Source organism: Strix uralensis, chromosome 6 (genome assembly GCF_047716275.1).
Source record: "Strix uralensis isolate ZFMK-TIS-50842 chromosome 6, bStrUra1, whole genome shotgun sequence".
In the NCBI taxonomy this organism is placed as follows: domain Eukaryota; kingdom Metazoa; phylum Chordata; class Aves; order Strigiformes; family Strigidae; genus Strix; species Strix uralensis.
In genome coordinates this window covers 27,262,694-27,282,454 of record NC_133977.1, presented here as the reverse complement: position 1 = coordinate 27,282,454, position 19,761 = coordinate 27,262,694, and the positions used below count along the sequence as shown (strand labels likewise).

The following is a 19,761-nucleotide window of genomic DNA, read 5'->3' as shown; positions in this document are numbered from 1 at the left end:
AGCGGTGCTGTAGGGCTGAGTCCCAGGAAAGCCACCTACGGAGGCCCTGTCTGCCACGCACTGCTTGGCACAGTGTCCGGGCGACTCTTGGGTCCTGTCATTGTACATGCAACAATTATCATAGCAATGGAACCAGGGGCAGGGCCTCTTGTAGATGCAGTGATCAGTGTATTTGATGAGAAGATAGAAATTTGGGTTAGGACCAGGGCTGTCTATTAGTCCTGTTTATTCCTGCTACTTGCATCCTGAGCCAATGATTAAGGTTTGGCTGAATCACACTTTCTGGAAAGGCTTCTTATTTCTGGAGGATCCCCCGCTTTTTGCAGTTTCTTCAAGTGGTTACACAACCTTGGTTTAAAATAAATCCTGCTTCATTTCTAAAGTGTCTGGCATCTCCATCCGGTTTTGGGTCCTACTTTTCTTCTGCTTCATGAGAGTTGTTTCGTCCCAAATAACTTCTCTGTCTGCAAGAAATTATTCTCCGGCACCAGGTCTCCTCTGGGTTGCTGACAAAGGTGAGACAGCAGGTAGCAGAGCTGTGGTGTCAGTACTGCTGGCAGCAGCGTCCTCGCAGCAGGGTTTGGTTAGTTGAGTATGCAGGGACTGAGGTGAGGTTTGTAGCCCATGCTGGGCCACATGCTGCTGTGGTCCCCCTGCTATCAGTGTCTGGGTTAGATAGCACAGCCCGAGCTCTGGCAAATATACATAATGACATTAACATTTTCACAAGAACTTTTGCATTACAAGGGATCTTTCTGAATAGCAAAAATGAGGGGTTTTTTATTTTCTCCATAAGGCTTCTTTCTCACACCTCAAAGCATAAGTAAGCAGTAAACTTCCTTACTCCTGTTTATACATCCCAGACATGCATCAGCTTTTGTTGCAACCAAATGTCCTGGCAGTTTCTGTTTAGCAACTTTTAGTTCTCTTTGGCTCTGTGACTTTCCAGAAGACATTCCTCCGTTTGAAGTGCTCCTTGCAGTCCTCCTCCCCTGAAGTTGACCTTTCAGTTTGGCTGTATTTTAATCCCATTTTGTTCAAACAAGCAGGCTGTGGAATCCACACTGCTCTGATGGTCTCATCCTTGTGGGTACTTACTGATCTACCAGATGTTGGCATCTGCTAGTACTGTCAGTACTACTTTTGATTTTAGGTTCTTGATGAGAACACAGAATAGTACTGACCCTTTCTCTGCAGAGTTTTGTTAGATAGTTCCTCAACTAGTCATGATTTTCCCCATTCATTGAGATCCCTTTGCTGCTGTTTGCTCCTCAAGGGCTGACTTTTATCAGAATACTGTGTTCTGTATGATCAATGCCATGAAAGTCTCTTACTGTCATATTTATCTCTTACGCTTGAATGCAAAGAATGAAGAAGTCTTTTCGACTAGTCTTCTTTCCACATGTTGACTGGCACTGGACAATGATAAAAGCTAGAGTACCTTTAAGTTGGAAAAGCTGAGGGCTGTATTTTCCCTGGGATTGTCTAAGCAACCCATGGTTACTTGGGATAATCCTGCTATTGGCCTCATTTAGGCCGTGACCCTTTCAATGTCTTGGAATTTCCTCAGCATTTCCAGGCTTATCAAAAATGAATGTCAGCTGGTGAGAAACTTTACTGGACAGATCTCTGGGAACTCTTGGACCTGTTGATTTTTAAAATGTTTTATGTCCTTTCCATTTACTAATATATGGGAAAGCACTTCAGCATCTCAGTGTGATGCAAGAGGGGTGCTTTCCAGGAGTGTTTATTAAAAACTTCTGCATTTCTCCATTGTTATTCACAGTGCTGCCATCCCTGTCTAGTAGTTGGATGCTGCTACTAGCACACGTCTTTGTCCCCAGTGGTTTTAGAAGAGAAAATAGTGAAACATGGGCTCTATTGTCTTTACTGTTCCCTAACTTCTTACTTGGTCTGTTTCCCGCTTTTTCCCCACTTTCACTCTTTCAGATTGGCTGACAGTGCATCCCAGCTCAGAGGCATTCCACTTGCTTTCTGTGTGGTGTTTGATGGAAGAACACTGAGGACGATCAAACACCAAGGAAATGTCTCACGTGAAGAGTTTAAAAACCCTGAGAATACTTTATTGGTGAAATGACAAACAGGGAGAGACATGGCAAAAGAGCAGAAAATAATGGATGAGACAGAAAAGGTGGATTGGATTCCTCTGTTCCTCCACCTCTGACTGTGAGAAAAAGGGATTTTGTGCTTCATAGCGATGAGACTGATTGATTAAAAAGTGTACATTTCCATATAACGTGTGAGTAGATGGTAGAACTCCACATGGCAGGGAATTATTGAAGTCAAGGATGTGGCAAGATGCAAAAAGGTATTGGACATAATCCCAAATTATGTGTAATAAACATCGCAGAAGAAGTACTGTTTCAGGGCTGTCATCTGAGATTTTGACAAAACACATTGTATAGTGGCTGCTCGGAGGCAGGATGGTGGAGCTGGTGTCTCTGTGATAGACTGCTGTATCCTCGTGACTTCCTGAGGCCCTGAGCTCTCCTCTGTGGACCTTGAATGCCGCTCAGCTGACCATCAGCCCAGCCTCAGCCTTGAAGCCATTGGCCGAATTTGAGAGAGCGAGGGGAGCTGCAAGGAAGCTGCCTCACTATGTATTTGGTGGCAAGAGGGAGAGGAGACCCAAAGCGATATCCAAGGTGAGGGCAGGGCAGGGATAGGATGGGATAGCTCTTCACTTGCTCTGTTTGGAGCCACTAGCTGGTCAGTGAAAGTTTTTCTAGGGCTAGGCTGGCCTTTTGCACATGCCATGTTGCTTCCTTCCTTTCAGGACTACAGAGAACATGTGGGAAAGCCAGGGTTGCTGTGATGTGTCAGGGATTTCAGAGACAGGGAATACACATCTGTAGATACCAATGTGAGTAATATGCCCTAGGGAGTGACTTGTTTTAATTCAGATTTTAGGTGGGGAATTGCTCGTAGAGGAGGCATGGAAGCAGTGCATACATTTTCAAGGCTGGTGAGATGTTCCCAGGTGGTTGCAAACTCTGTAGGACTGTTGCTTCAGCTGAGGAGGGCAGTGACTCCACTGCCCATGGTGGAATTGCAGGGGGCAACTTATCTTAAGCTGAGACTTGGACAGAGTTTGCAGTGAAGCCTGGAAGGATGCACACCTGCCTTCTCTCTGCAAACCTTGTGCTTATGGCAAAGGGCAGCCTTGAAGCATGGGAAAACAGCTGGGGGTCACTCCCTCCACTCTCATAGCGAGAAACTGGTGTCGTTGTTGTAGTGGGTAGTTGCTCCTTTGAGAAGAGCAAGAATTACCTTCATGGACCAGGCATTTCCTGGGGGATATCTGAAGTTGGGAGATGTGCAGCAGCCAAACTGGGGGAGGAGAGAGGAACAGAACAGATGGGAGGGGGAGGCAAAAGAGGGGTGGGAAGCAGTGCACATACATCAGTGACCAGAAGTGACAAACCGCTCTTAGATTAGACAATTTAAAATGCACAAACCTTTTCCTGATACTGCTATTCTGCAGAGCTGCTGGCAGACTGAGGGCTTTGCTTCTTAATTAGTAAGGAATGGGACTGCTAATTGGCAGAACTAGTCTGAGTCATGGACTAAGCCTGGGCTGCAGCTCTGGAGCAGCAGGACCCACGGTTGTAGCTTTGTGCTCAGCTCCATGAGCTGTGCTGCCTAGGCTCAGTGGCTACTGTATGGGAATCATGGCTCCTTCCTGGGTGAAATCCAGTCCCTTCTTGCTCTACAGCATGTCATCCTTGTGCCTTGCAAGAAGTAGACTTTTGTTTCTGTTATCCTGATTGCTGTTGCAGGTATTGTCTCTCTTGCAGCAGCTCCGTGTTGGCTGCTGCCAGCTCAGCTGTTCTTGCTTCTGCCTCTCTCCTTACCTGTGGCCTCCTGGGCTGCCCCCTCCCTTCCAGCAGCTGGTCCAGGTCTTGCTGATCAGATATAACCCAGGGACTGGCTGTATGACTTCATTTCAGACTGACATCAGAAAAACAGCAAGGTTGCTTTCTTTCCCATAAGGGTCTAGGGTGTCAGGGACTCCCGCGCCCCACCAATTTTGTATCCATTAGCTAACTCTCTCTATATCTATCACTTATTCATGATCATCTAGATCAATCTGTTGAAAAGTGCATTTATTGAAACCTGATCCTGGCTTTGTCTGGATTGCACAAGGGCCTTTCTAGCCCAATCTCTGTTGCGTGGTTTACAACCACAAAGCCCATTGAGGCTGGGAAGAGAGCTGGCTTAGCACAATGCTGATTCCAAGCCTAGGAGCATATGGATCCTTTGCCAGGAAAAACACAAGGCTTGGATGCCTAATACCCACTGAACAGTCTTAGTGTGCTAGGAGGACAAAGGTATGTATATACACAATACTTACAGCTGAAAAACTTACAGCACCAGCAGCAATTTTTGACTTGGACTTACAGTCCCTGCCCCTTGCTGAATGGCTGCAACAGTGATCAGGGTTAGTTACCCAAACCAAGGTACTGCAAGAGTCTCTTGAGGTATTGTGTTTTCAGGTTGATCTAGAGCCTGATAACTATGTTCATTCACAAGGAAAGCATGCCAAAAACATCCCATAATGGGAACAGAGTGGAGAATGGTGTGCGTGTTTCATACAGAGGAAGGTGTCTTCCAACCAAACCCACTTTTCCTTTCTGAATCACTCAGGGAAAATTGATGCACCCATCATGGTTGTAGCCCCTGCCAAGCGTGTTACTCTTGGCAGTTGTGCAGGTTTGTGCACAAGGAGGAATGGGGCATGTGAGTGCTGTCAGAGAGAGGCAGCACTGCTAACTGTCTCCTCAAATCCTGTACAGCTGGGGCAGCTCATTCTTGCTTGCACTTGGGAAGAAGCCATTTCCAGAAAAGAGGAGGTCCTGGGGAAACATGAAGATTCAAGGGTAGTCCAGGCTACACACATAAGAGGAAAGCAGGCTATGATGACTTGTTTCTGAAGTGTGGTACTGTTGCAGAGCAGTGGCTTGCTCATGTCAACCCCTGAGTGTGTCTCCTGCTGGGCTGGGAGATTGTGGAGAGGCAAAGGCACCTCTCCACAGAGACCTGCAGGGTAGGTACAGAGATCTGCATCTCAACTTCTGGCACTCTCTTTGCCTTCAGTAGTTGGATAGCTGATGAGGAGGGTGCACCCACTGGTAGCTACATGCTCTGCTTTAATGCTTGGGTGCTTTGCTTCTGCTGTCAGGGTTGTGCACTGCTTGTCTGCCTCTACGCCCCTTCCCTGGGGTACAGTGTACAAGATCTCTCTTATCCTTTCCCTGCAGACACAGCATACTGCATCTGCTGAGATGCAGATACAGGCGTGTGAATGCAAGAGATAACTCCTGGTATCAGTCACTCAGAAAAGGCACAGAAAGCCAAAGAAATCTGTGACTTCAATTGATTTCTTGCTATCATGGATACCAGGGAATGTTATTTATTTCCAAGTCTAGGACCCCAAAGTGCCAGGTGTTATGTGAACAGAGAAATATGACATCTTAGAGTTTACTCTCCACAGTGGAAGACAGCATGGTGTGAGAGTGAGGCAGTACTGATGAAATACGGCTCTTGGTATGCCAGCAACTTTATTTTCTAAATTATAACCCCATGTCATGGGATCAGTTTTCAGGATTGTGCTTTGCTATGCGCTTTGTGGCAAGGCCAGTTCGTGGACAGATCATCACTGAGGCCATAGGAATGAGTATGCTGGTCTCCGAGAGTTCATTTAACACCCAAGTGACCTACCCTTGATACAGGAACTTTGGTACATTACTACTTCATTCTTTCTTTCAGTACCTGCTGGTTTTGCTCCACTTAAAACCAAAACAACTCCCCTAATAAACTCCTAGTTAAAAGAAGAATTGGAAGGGAATGTGCTATTCTCATAATATAAGGGGCTTAAGTTAACTGTATCATCAGTATTCAGCCAGCTTTATTCAGTGGAAAGTGGTTACACAAAATCATCACTTTGTTGTTCCTTAGCTGTGTGTTAAGGTGTTTTCTTCAAATCAGTGATAGCTTGTGGCCTCATTTTGTTAAACTGTTTTGTCTCTGGATGTGGGTGAGACCACCTATATCCCAGTTTGAAAATTGAAGGGGTTTTTACCCTTGTGCTAGGAGAGCAGGGGTTTTCCCATTGTCTGTGGTGCCTGCAGGAGCTGGGACCCCCCAGAGCTGGCAGGTCACTGCTCGGGAGTGCTGCGCTGTGCTCTGCTTTGCTGCCCTTGCTTCTCCCATGGAAGTTCAGCCTTGCTGCCTGGCAGTTCTTGGGAGTTTTCCGCTCAATTTAATCTTATCAACTGATCAATGAAATGTGTGGTATTGGGGGAGAGGGGAGTGATGTGGGGGCAGTCTTTCTGGTGTCACCATCTGTTTCTGTATTTAGTCAAGGCTCCTTGGGGAATTTCATGTTTAGAAAAAAGGGCTGATGGAAGGAGATGCACTAAAACAAACTCAGCCTTTCAGGAAATGGGGACTATGCTGGGCAGAAGTTAAAATAATTATTTGCTCTGTGGTTCCTATTCTGGCTGTCTGAGCATGATGTTCCTTTTGGAAACAACATAAATGGGTGCAGCTATTCTACTGGGCAGAGGCAATTGCTGTTGTAAAAACAGCTACAGCATCAAAGGAAACTGAGTAAGTAGTTCTGGGCAGCTGAAATACCACAGTGCCTGGGAGTTACATCGTGTTGCTTTCTGCTCCTTAGCATCACACAGAAGGATCTGCCATAAGTCTGTAGGAAATGGGGCAGTATTGTACAAAAGAACTAGGTCTGCTTTTGGGAGTATTTTTACTACTTTTACACATGGACTTCTGCTGGGAAAGAGGTCTGGGTCAGTCTGGACTTTCTGATAATTTCTAGGTGTTAAAGATACCAGAGGGATCTTATTGTCCATCTCCCCACTTTTTCACTCTAAATGGTACCTAATAAATAACAGTGTTCATGCCCGTGGAGTGTCTCTTGTGTGTCAGATTATCAACTGCCTCTATCTCCAAACTAATTTTTGAGTTCAGGGAGTGGAAAGTGTGTGTAACCTGGACCCTCCTGCTCTGTGGGGACAAACCATGGAGGGCTCTGTGAGCATGGCACACTCCTAATGCTGGGGGGCGCATTGTGTGTGCGCCATGGGTTACTGGTGTCTGGAGGCAGTGAAATGCACTGTTGGGAATGAGTGTTTATGGTAAGTGCATTAGAAAATGTTTTCTTTCATCCCACTGTTGGGAACTCCACGCACAACTTTGCTGTTTTCTGACTCTTTGCTCTTGATACCGTGATAGTAGTAGGGGCCTTTGGTGAAAATAGCATAAAGATTTTCTACTACCGTGTGTTGCTGTTCACATGTTTAAGCGGCATAGTCAGAATGTGATTTGGGAAATGGGTGTTTTCTCAACAGCAATGTCTTGTCCGGATGCCTCAGGACACTTTGTCTCAAGCATCAAGAGTTTCAGAAAATGTAAGAGGATGTCATGAAGACCTCTGTATAGTTCCTCAAAATCTGTATTCAGTGCATTGCTTACCAGCTCTCTGGGATCTTGAAACTTGAATCTGCAACATAAGAAGGCACTTCTTTGTATTACTATTGCTCACTAGCCATGAGGGCGATCTTTGCACACCATCCTTGGATTTAGGTACTGATCAGATGCACTGGTGCTTTTCATTCACTTGGTTAGGGGAAATTAATCTGCCTCCTGTGGAAACTCTAGAGCAGAACACAGCAGCAAAGCTAGAATTATGTAGGTCTTTTTTAATGTCATTACAACCAGTTCCTTTATTCTGAGGACTGGAGGTTGGCCAATAGGTGTATCTTTTACAATAAGGAAAATCCAGGCTACTAAAGTGTTTAAAGTGACTAAACTAATTTAAAAAAGCCCACCTAAACTAAAATAAATCATTAAAAATAGAATTAGTGTTCCACGTTCTGTATAATGTTATATAGAAATACTGTTGCATCTCTTCAAACATAATAAACCTATAAGCAAAGAGCTAATGGTGCTGACGGGTTTAAGAGGATAGGAAGGGCTTTTGTAATCAATAACTTAGGGGCAGAAAACAAATTAGGAAGAAAGCAGGTCTGTGAATCGATGAAAAGCAGTATGGCCTTGATGTTACTCAACAGTTTAGCACTTTGGCTTTTTCTCAGTACTTACCTAAGCAGAGTTTATGTGATTTCTATGGGAAGACATGGAACAGATTAGTTTGCAATAACTGAAATGTGGTGTGATGTTATGCCTAATTCTGCATAATTGCAGGTCATGCTCTATGATTTGCCTTTGTGCTCCTGCTCTTTCCCTTGTACTAAGTCCCAAAGTCAGGCAGGGCAGAAGAGGTCAATCCAGGAAACCGATTTTCCCAGCACTTTTTTGGTAGGTGAGGTATGAGATCTGCTTGCCCTGCAGATCCCTGCATATGTGTTACCAGAAGTCTGCCTTTGTGCTCAGGATTGTCTTGACAGACACTGAGCAATTTAAGATGTAGTGTGTGTGAAACTATATATGCAGCAGGGCTATTATATATACATCAGAGTGTATATAAATCAGTGTATATACACATCAGAGAAACTTTCATGTCATGTCATTTACCCAAGGAAACTCTTGCAAGAGAGAAAAACAAAAGTCTGTGAAGTCTACTTAGCTGTTGCTGATGACTTCTGGAAGCATTTTGACTTACAGTGATGTGTGGGTGTATGACACTGTAAACATGCTTTATTTACATTTTCTATTATTATTATAGCATGACTTTTAATGACTGGCTACTCTAAGTTTGAAAATATTTAGACAGTCGAACCCACTCTTCTGTGTGTTTGTATCTTTCTGTGACTCTTCCTGTAAAAATTGATGTTTTCTTATGTTGGTTTCCACATGAAGCTGATTAAAACTACTTTTTCTTCCTCTCATGTTACTTTAAAAAAGTCAAAACCAGTTTCCCTGAAAAGGTAAGTGGGACTTGCTTAAAAATTTTAAGCAGCTGTGGCTTGAAAGCAGCCTCTGAATACCGCAGTTTCCCCCAGGTGCAGATCTTGCAGGCTCCAGTTCTTTCTAACGGGAGATCTTCTGTTTTTTGCAGGGTGCCAGGGTATGGCTGCGGGAGCAGGACCAGCTGCAGCCATGCACTGTTGTCTCATGTGCCGATGGGAACGTGCTCTTCACCTCAGATTATGGCATGGTAAGCAAAGTTTGCATGAGGCTGTAACCTATGCCAAGTTGCAAGATGGACTTCTTGGTCTTGCATGACCTTCATGCTAAAAGGAAATTTATCAATTGAGATGCTGCAATTCTGCCTGAAAATTGACCTGGCTGTGTTACAAACCATGCCAAAGGTCTAACGATGGTTAAAAAGAGAAGATTGATCTCTTTCTGCTGTTCATTTGTCTGCCCACCTCACTTTTCTTAGTTTTTCTTGTGCCATCTTTGAAGGAGTTGCACTAAGAACCTAGCAAAACCATTATATTGGCAAAATGCTCCTAGGAAGGAGGCAGCTCCACCAACTAAGCAGCCCTTTCTGCCGGGATGTGCTTCTTGCAAGCCGCGCTGCTGTAAGGGCTGTTGTGCTCACCACTGTCTGCTTCAGCAGCTTCCGCCATCAGCCCTTTGGGTCAGGGGCACATGGAAGTGAGCTGCCCGTGTCAGTTGGCAGTGTAAATGCAGCAGCTGTGCATAGGACAGCTCAACAAGGTAGCTGAGATCCTCGGAGACTAATGCTTGCTTTCCTGCCTTATTTCCAGCCCTGTGTTCCTTGTGGTTCCCTGGCATGCCTGCTGCAGTGCTTGTGGAGTAATATTGGTAGGAAGGGACCTCTGGGGATCATCCAAGTCCTCAGTGAGTCAGCTTAGCTCCCTAACCCTGGGAAAACTATTCACTGCCTTCACTGAGGTTCTTAGTGAGTCAAACTGATGCCTGGATCAGGATGGGGAAATGGACAGGAACGTGCCTTCCAGCAGCAAGCAATTAGATCTGCTCAGCTGCTTTGGTGAAGAGTGCTCTGCAGGCAGCTTCTTTGTTACAGAAAATTAAACAGGTTTTCTGTCAGTCTCTTGCCTGGCAAACAAAGGAGGGCACAGGGGGAAAGCAGATTTAGGACTTCAGCTTGTGGAGAGTCAGTGGTAGGATTGTCATACTTTTTAGTCTTGCTTTGAAAAGGCTAGATTTCAAATCATCATTCCTTTTTAAAGAGCCTGATTTATTTCTCAAACTCACCTAGCAGACACATAGGTTTTTTCATCTGGTTACTGCGGTCTCTCAAATCCTCTCTTGAGGAGCTGCCTTGCGTTGGGAGCGCTGGGTAGTCACTAACTCATTTTAAGAGATCACAGGGGCATTTGTCACAGGTAATGCAGCAGCCAGCGGAGTGTCAACAAATGGTGAGTATTTCTGTGACTCTCCCAGACTTGCTCCTGTCTCTTCTGATATGCTGCTGTGGCCTTGGAAAATCCTCTAAACCCACCTGGCACCTCTGAAAGGATCCCACCATAGAGCCAGTTGAGTGGGTCCACCCCACCGCCAGCCTGTGTCTGTGCTAGAAAAAGTGCACAGGATAATGCTGGGTGGAGTCACAGGTCTAAAAAAAGCTGGATTTGGGTTTTTTCCTCCATGAAGGAAGAAACCACTAGGGTGAAGGAGCATGTGCTTTATGACTTATGCAGAAAAAAGCACATGGTGGTCATTAAAGGGCTTTCTTTATTCAGTGCCCTCCATGATGGCTGTCCTATGTGCGTCCTTCACCTGCCCCCTTCATTGCTTGATAATTGTAGGAAGGACTGGCTGTCTTACCCCAAGTGAAAACTCAGATGAAAACATCTGCATGTTACTTTGGGTTGGATGGGCCACTTGATCCCTCTGATTTTAGGATCCCTAAATCTACTGTCCTCATGTTTGCTGTGGCCCAGCATCCCTGCAGCTCTTGCAGCTCTGAGGTAAGGCAGCCAGTCATGCTTCAGAGTTTTTGCCATTTGTTTTCACTTCCTTAAAAACACCTCAAGCAACAATCCATCAGAAATGTGACTTCCTGGGAGGAAAGAAGGAGCCGACACTTATGAAACACAAGATTGAAAACCACAGTACAGACAGACCAGCTGGATGCTTTATGGATAAACATAACTTAGATGCTGGGTGGGAGCTTTGCTCACATGCTCAGGGTTGCACTAATGGATGGATTTGAGGTTGAGGAGGAATCATTTCTCCCCTGCTCAACCTGGCTTGGTTGGCAATCCTCATATTGGCTTGTCTGCCAGCCAGTTTTTGCTTTATTCCTGCCCATTGCAGGCACTTGGAGAGAGTCCTGGTCATTTTGTTTTGACTGTGGGCTAAATTTGAGACAATCAGTTCATCACTGGGGAGAAAGTAGAAATCTTTGGCTCTGTTGTGAGGTGCCTGTGTGGTATTTAGTGGCTTGTTTGTAGTTAGACTGAAAGCTGATGGTTTTTCTTCCCAAGTAATAAAGATCTGCTTATTAATGCCTGTAAATTTCTGTTTAAGTATTAACTTATTGGAAAGGATATTTCAGAGGCAGCTCTGCTGAAAGATCAGTTTTTCTGTCTTCTCACTTGCTTCAGGCAAAATCAGCCATCATATTCAGCTCAGTAGTGCAAGCTTCTGGAGCCAGACTGGCTCACCTTAACTGGACAGGATGATGAGGAGGATGTTCCTCCAAACTGCTCTCCTCACACATTGCTGGAGGGGTCCAGAAGTGAGCAGTGAGGTAACAAGAACCTTTTTACTGGGATGGCTGGAGGTGAGAAAGGGCCTGGCTGGCCTGCATCAGTGCAGCACCCTGCAAGCTCTAAGAGTTGAAGGGCCATCATATCTCAGTCATGTTTGTATCTCACCTCAGAGCTCCTCAGGGAAAGCCCCTTTGACACAATCTTGGGAACAGAAAAGCATCACATGTTTATCTTCAGGAGCCTGGGTGATCCCTTCAGCCTGTTGGTGATACAGAGACTGGAAACTTGTCTCCACTCTGGAGGGCAGAGGACAGATTAAAAGTCAACTCTCTCCCAGTGCCAGGGAAGGCCTAGAACCTGTCCCGCATGCCACAAGTGCCTTCCAGAGGCACCGAGACCTCACCTCACAAATCTCAGTGGGGCTGGATGTCCCAGCCTCTGCCTGAGGACAGGTGAGCTGCTAGGGCTGCAGTGATGGGCAAGGGTGTTCAGTGAACCTCCCTAGCCTCAGGGACAGACAGCTGTCACCTTAGCTGAAGCCAAGATGTCAATGTGGCATACTCCAGGGAGTATATTTCACCTGTGCAGTGTTTCTGTCCAGAGAGTACCAGAACCAATGCTCATAATCCACCTTTGCTGCAGTCCTGCTGGAGCACCTGCTTAACTCTTTGAGGACCTTGGACCAGATTTTTTTTTTAGAGAGGAATGATTGAATAACCTGAGTCAAGCAGCTCAAGACAGGTTTAACAGGTGATCATCTAATCCCTACTAATCATTTAGTATATATATTTAGGGCCCCTGTTGCTCCTCAGGGTCCCATTTTCTCCTGTGTTGTCTACAAGAGCAAGTAAACAAGCTCTGACCCATCAGAGTTATTTTTCATGCATAGCAGCCTCTTGGCACAGGTGATGACAACTGCCTGGTTTCTTTTGGGACACTTGTCCACTCAGCTTTTTCCCTGGATGTTTTCTTAATGTTTCTCTTCTGGCCCAAATGGCCACAAGTGCTGACAATGCAGTGGTAAATGAGTAAGTGCCAGGCAGATATAAGAAAGGATCACATCATACCATTATGGACTTGTTCCCTTCCAAAATTTGTCCAGGTCAGCAGAGAAGAGAGATCCAGAGTGGTATGCTGCCTCATGGTTTGAAAATGCTGTAGTGGTTTTGCTCCTGACAGAGTCCAGTTCATGTTGTGCATCTGCAGCTTGTACTCCTCCATGAATTTAGTTTTCCCATTCTCCCTTCCTGCTCCCTCAGTTCTCTTGTGGAAATGCCTAAGGCCTCTTCTCTGAAGAAGAAAAAAAAATGGATGTGTTTTTTTTGGGCCATGCTTGCAGAGTGGGGATCCTGCTGCTGGCAGAGTCATAGCTCTCTGATACCTAGGTGCAGAACTGGTGCAGAGAAGACCAGAGAGGCTTGGAGGGAGCCTGTGTGCTGGCTGGAGTGGGCTTTGTTCTACACTGTTCATGAACTATGCATTTTTGAAAGCCTCCTGGCTGGTGAGAACATTGAGCTGTGGGGCAGTTTCCCAGTGGAAGAGACTAAGTCCTTTCACATCAGGTGTGACTGGGCAGACCTGGAGCAAACACGTCTGGGGCAATGAGCCCACTTCTCGTCCCCAGCTCCCTCCAGGAACAGAGCTGCTGTTTCAATTGTGCAGGCTTCTGCAGGTATCACAGGGATCTCATAAAGGGATCCCATGCCAGGTTATTCTTTCCCTGCACTGGCAAGGGTGCAGGCTCAGAGCTGAGAAGGGGTGTTTGCTTGGCACCTGCAATGTGCTGCAGCAGTGAGCGCCCGGCGAAGGACTCACACGGGTGGCTCACTGCAGGGGGCAGGGTGACCTCATTCTGTCTTCAGCCTGCAGCTGCATGGCTGGCCTCACCCTAGCAGTTATGGCAGCCTGAGGACTCCAAGAAAGCAGGCAGGTGAAACCAGTTAGATCAGTGCTATAGATCATGGTTCATTCTCTGTGGAATCCATCAGTTTCTTGCTGGCACCTGGGAAGGCTGACAAGCAGGGATGGAAATGAGTTAGAGACCAGAGCCCCAGAAGGGAAGGAAAAGCCCAGGTTTCTTTGGAAGGGTTGCTGTGGGCCAGTTTGCTTCTCCAGGCTGCCTGTATGAAGTCTCCTATCTGTCTATCTTGGGTCTTACCATCTAGCGCAGCTTGGGATGCTGGGTGGGAGATGGCATATGGTTGAATCCAACAGTGGGAAGCAACTGAAATAACTTTTGTGAAATGCCAGCATCGTGCTTGAGGAGGAGGAAAGGAGGGCTGGGATGTGGCTGTGGTGGAGGGGAATAGTCACATAGTCTCAGCTGTGTTGAAACAGGGTGAAGAAGATGACCTGATAGCTGAAGAGTGGGTTATTGAGGAGGAGGAAGCTCTAGCAGGAACAAGGCAGCAAATGAGGCAAGAAGAGTGCGACTGCATTGAGAGAGAAGTGGGTACTTCCCAGAGCAGTGCTAGAAGTTAATAGCTGTCACTGGACAAAGATTTTGAAAGCTGCATTATATGCATACATGCCATCAAGCACAAAGGATGTCACTACTTTATTTGGTTTCTCATCTGCTTTGCTTTCCTTCGCTCTTGACATAGTAACCTCTCCCAGACACTTTGGCTGCTCCTATGGAGAGTGCAGGGCCAAACCTGGAATGTGAGTAAGCTTTGCCTCAACCTCCCCGCAGTCAGAGACATGATCCTACCTGTGTTTTTGTGAAAGACTGTTCCTGGTCTCCTGGGAGCAGCTGCTGTCATTATTCATAGTCATGAGTGCAGTGTGTAATACCTGTCCAGCCTAGTGCAACTGGAGGCTGGTCCCCTGCTCCTCCTAACTGGATTTCAGTAACAATCAAGTAACCTTGCATTGATCTGTCCCTGTCAGTAGTGAAGGTGGGAGGTTGACTCTGTAGCAAAAGAAGGGAGTTTACTGTATGGTTTCTGGCCAGAGAGCTCAAATAGGTAGGAACAGGAATGAAAGAATGACTCTAAAAATAGGGAGCAGATCTGTGCCTTATTGACTTCCTTTTCCAGTGCTGAGGTATAAAGCTCTGGAAAGGGGCATGTTTCTGGTAGGAAATCAGAGCATGGGCCCAGGTGTCATGAGCTTAGTTGTCCTTCTCCCCATTCTTCCAGGTATTCCAGTACCCCAAGGCCTCCCTTTCCAGAGAAAAAGTCTTGCCAATGCACCAGACCAGCGTTGATGGGGTAGAAGACATGTCCATGCTGGGAGATCTGCATGAAGCTGCCATCCTGCTTAACCTGCACCAGCGCTACCAACGGGGTAACATCTATGTAAGTGCTGAATCGGGGCCACATCCCTTCTGGCTAATGCTTTTTGTTTAGCTTCAGGATTGCCACTTTGTGTGTGAAATACTGTTTCCTGAGCATCGTTTCATGTGGATGGAAATGGAGGTTTTTCCTGCCTTTGCAGCTCCATCAGCCCTCTGAGATCCTACCCCTACCAGAGGGGCCTCTCTGCATCTGTGGAATAACTTCAAAACATGAACGTTCACCTCTAGGATCCGTGGTGATTGTGCAGCTCTGTATCCTCCATGAACATCCATGTTTTACAAGGTGGCATTTACATTCCCCAGATTCCCCATTATTGCTGTTCAGAGGTTTATATGGCCAAGCAGACTGGAAAGTGCCGTGTACACGGGTTGTTGCTGAGTATCCCTCCTGATCCAGATAAAGCTACTGCTTGACAAAACGAGGAAAGCAAACCTGTTGCCTAATTCTTCTGCTTTTACATACAGTTGTGCCTTTTTTGAGTTGCTCTGCTCTCCTTGCACAGATGAATACTCAAAGCATCTCCTGATTTTCCTCTCGGGTGTTCAGGAAGGAGGCAAGTGTCAGGAAAGGTACTTGTGAGGGAAAGCACACCTGGAAGGAGGCATCCCTGGAGTGCTGGGAGGGCAGTGTGCTCTGCTGAGACTTGGAGAGGACGAGGAGGATATATTACAAAGACTGCCTTACTTTGCTTTGCTCTTACCTTGCTTGTCCATGCTATGTGCACCCAGAGTTTTTCAGATTATGACAGGAAAAATGTAAATCTCTATCTGTGTTGCATAGCAACTGTTACCTAGGCAACCAAACCATATGCACCTGTATTCCAGGAAATGATCAATAAAGTGACCCTGTTTCTGAACCATCTCCTGCACTGGGGTGCAGAGGAGACTGCAAATTCTGGTTTTTGTTGCTGTAGACCCCCTTGCCTGTTGCCTGTCAACACAGCCTTGTGACCCTGTGGCAGTACCCACGTGGACACACTCTTTTGATGGCCCTTGTCCTTGCTGCTCTTCCTGACCTGTGTTTTACACATGCTATGTGTTTATGCAGCTCTGCCCATTTGAGTATATTCCTCCTGTTTCCTCTTCCTCACACTTTGAGATGAGGCAGGTTTCTCTCCCTTTTCAGCCTGTGCCTTGCAATAGAAATGCCACAACACCAGCACTGTGACAGTGTCACAGCAGCCGTATCTCCTTCAGCCTTTCCTCTAGCTCTGATCTGTCATTCCTTCTCCTGTTCAGCATTAGTTCTGTGCTTTCTCCACCTGTGTGTAAAAGTGTTAAAGTTTAAATATGATGTCATTTTTTGCTGGTGCATAGTGCATGAATGTCAGCTGTGCATCTCAGATCTGAATTTTTTGAAGATCTATGAAGGGGCTTGACTTCTGTAACATGCTTAGCACTGGGAAGAACCCCTCAGTGAAGGACTGTAAGCCTCTCCTTGAGTGGGACTGTGTCTGCGTATATGTTTGCACAATGCCTGACCTGGACGACACCAAACTTGTACAAGTGCTGTTTTGCATTTCTGCAGTGCAGACATTAATATTGCAGTTATCACTGACTATTAGGTTTTGCCATAGCCCAACTGCATATAGTTTTCAGTTAAGCAGAAATTGAGAATGTCAGCTGTAGTGCCACCTAATGACTTGCAGTGATCTGTGAATACCATGCATGTTACAGGGCTTGAGTTCATTTAATATCATCCTCAATGGTCTCCACAGATAAGAGTGTAGTAGGCTAAGGTTGCAGATGAAGCTGCACTGAGAGGAGTTATGCCTATCAGTCAGGGCCAAAAATATTTAGAGGGAAGTAAGAGAGATCAGAAACAGATGAGACATACCACAATTTTCTGGAAAACAAATTCACCCGAAGGAATGGGCAACCTGGAATACTGGTAAGTAGTATTAAAAATAATAATAAAAATAATGAGAGGATGGAAAACTGAGAATGTGAAGTGGACAACTGCTGTGAAAAAGGACAGTGCAGTTCTGAGCTGTGTGTCTGGAGGCATCCTGCCATGAGCTCCTGAAGGGGATTCTTTCTGGTCAGGGACTGTAGGTAGCAGTATATCTACACTGGTGGGGGTACCAATAATTAATGTGCTACAGGAATACTGACAATCTCAACAGTATCTTTTGTTTTCCTAAGAAATACTGTTCCAGCTCTACCAAATTGCTTAAGGAAATTATGTGACCACAGCAACAGCCTGAAGCTTTTAAGAGTGCATCTTCCCCTTTCATTCCTTCAATTCCTGTATATCCCTTAATAAAAGGAGTGGCTGGAGAACTGCCAGTCAGAGAGGGACCTGGGGCTGTTGATTGACAGCCGGCTGAACATGAGCCAGCAGTGTGCCCAGGTGGCCAAGAAGGCCAATGGCATCCTGGCTTGTATCAGAAATAGCATGGCCAGCAGGGACAGGGAAGGGATCTTACCCCTGTACTCAGCACTGGTGAGGCCGCACCTCGATTACTGTGTTCAGTTTTGGGCCCCTCACTACAAAAAGGACATTGAATTACTCGAGTGTGTCCAAAGGCAGCGAAGCTGGTGAAGGGTCTGGAGCACATGTCTTATGAGGAGCGGCTGAGGGAACTGGGGTTGTTTAGTCTGGAGAAGAGGAGGCTGAGGGGAGACCTCATCGCCCTCTACAACTACCTGAAAGGAGGTTGCAGAGAGCTGGGGATGAGTCTCTTTAACCAAGTAACAAGCGATAGGACAAGAGGGAATGGCCTCAGGTTGCGCCAAGGAAGGTTTAGACTGGATATTAGGAAGCATTTCTTTACAGAACGGGTTGTTAGGCATTGGAATGGGCTGCCCAGGGAGGTGGTGGAGTCCCTATCCCTGGAGGTGTTTAAGAGTAGGGTCGACATAGCGCTGAGGGATATGGTGTAGTTGGGAACTGTCAATGTTAGGTTAATGGTTGGACTAGATGATCTTCAAGGTCCTTTCCAACCTAGACGATTCTGTGATTCTGAAAAGTAGACCCAACATAATGTGAGTGATTATAAATGAGTCAGGGGCTGTACTGCCACATTTTGTGCTTGTCCCTAGCTCTGTCATATCTAACCACCCAAGTAGGATACATTGTCTTGAGAAGCAGACATGCCATGCATGGCTTGTCCCGCTCTGCAGAGTTCTCTGGGGATGATCACTCCTTGCTAATAGAGTGGCTGGTATGTACATGGTTGATGCACAGATGCCACTGCTGTTAAAAATTGTGGATAGAAATTGTAAGGGACTACAGGTGATGACGAGACTGCAACTGGGAGATGGAAAAGTTTCCTAGAAATGCTTTTGAAAGAGATGGCTGTAGTGGAAGAAGTTCTGGAAAGGACTGCAGTGGGAGCTCTGTTCCTTGAGAGAGCTGAAACTAGAGTGGGAAATGTGAAATGAAACATCTGAGGGGAAAAAATTCTGTGAAGGTCTGGGAGAACTGTTAGGATGGACATCTCTGTCTTGTAGCCTCTGAACAATGTCTGTTGCTCAACTGCTTGTACAATGCTTTTTCCCGATCCATGTTTTCTCTCTCAGTGCTTTCCTATTTCCTCCCACCTGTCTTGCCAAATATCATCTGCTTGCTTATTGCTTTCATCACCAATGAATTATATTTCTGCCCACCAAGGTCCATGTCAGAGAGTCATCAGGACTTGTTCCATGCTAGCCTGTTCATACTGATAATGCAATTAGGCCTAGGTGAATGTTTTTTTTCCCCTAATGATCTCTGACTGCTGCTTTAATACATGAGTCTTAAATTTTGTGACTACAGCATCTTATCAGTCCAGCTTCTGCCTTCAGAGCTTGGCATTGCAGTATGGCCCCAGATTTCATTTGGCAGGGAGAAAACCTGTGTCTTTCTTGTCACCAAGTGTTACATTTACAGCTTCTCCAATGGATGCATGCAAATCCTTCTGTATGTATGTGGTGACGTTTTGGAAATAAAACTAGATGTTGTCCCTGGCCGCAAAGCTTGGCACCTATTGCAGCAATCTAAGTGTTTCCTCTGTCACCCCTGCTGAGAATGGGTATTCCTGGAGTAGAGCAGCCCAAGATGTCCCTGTGAAGGAGGCCACCGCACCAGCAGCAGGATTTAAGATGGATGTTGACCATATTACAAAGCCACTGTTAGGAGAGAGGTGTCACCACTGCTCTGAACTACAGCTCTGAGAATAACTGGGTTTGAGCTGGTTGGCTGAACCAAAAAAGTCATGCCCCAAAAACCAAATTTTATTTCCTTCTGACTTCACAAAGGAATATGTTTGAAATTCAATATTAGACTTTGGGTATTTTATTTTAAAGCTTACTAAATCTTTTCTTGAACTGTGAGATTTTCAAAATAAATATTTTCAAAATAAAATGTTTAGAAAACATAGAAATATTTTGACCTGAAATCCTGAGCTTCATCTTCAGCTGTCAATTTTGATTTGGCTTAACAAATGATTTAAACTGCTCCAAACAGCATTTTTCAGCAGAAGAAGAATGATACACTTTAGTGGCTCTTTGCATATGTGTGTGTGTCTGTGTCTGTGTCCCACTTCTTTGTTCAGGAGGTGCTTGAACACTGCCAAGCCCCCTCCATGTAAGACTCTGGATATAGGGGCATTGAAGGTATCTCCTGGTACTCCTTCAGTCCTGGCTCTGCTTTTCAGCTTCAAGCACAGTGCAGAGTAGCTGGGGATGAAGATAGCTTCATGTTTTTAAATTGTGTAAGCTTAATTTAGCAAAGACAACAGACTAAGAACATTTTATTGTAAAGCAGCAAAATTCAAACTTCCCCATCTGTACCCATTTGTGCAGCCCCTGCCCTGGGGTTTGACA

General features: G+C 45.8%; 1 protein-coding gene across 1 annotated transcript in view; it reads left to right on the top strand.

The window, feature by feature from the left end:
- The window catches only part of LOC141945337 (unconventional myosin-X-like), a 97,585-nt gene that overhangs the window by 5,061 nt on the left and 72,763 nt on the right, over positions 1–19,761 (top strand). The window contains exons 2-3 of the mRNA XM_074873379.1: positions 9,062–9,160; positions 14,795–14,953. Of these exons, the coding sequence (XP_074729480.1) occupies positions 9,062–9,160; positions 14,795–14,953 (258 nt within the window). The remainder of the gene's footprint in view (positions 1–9,061; positions 9,161–14,794; positions 14,954–19,761) is intronic.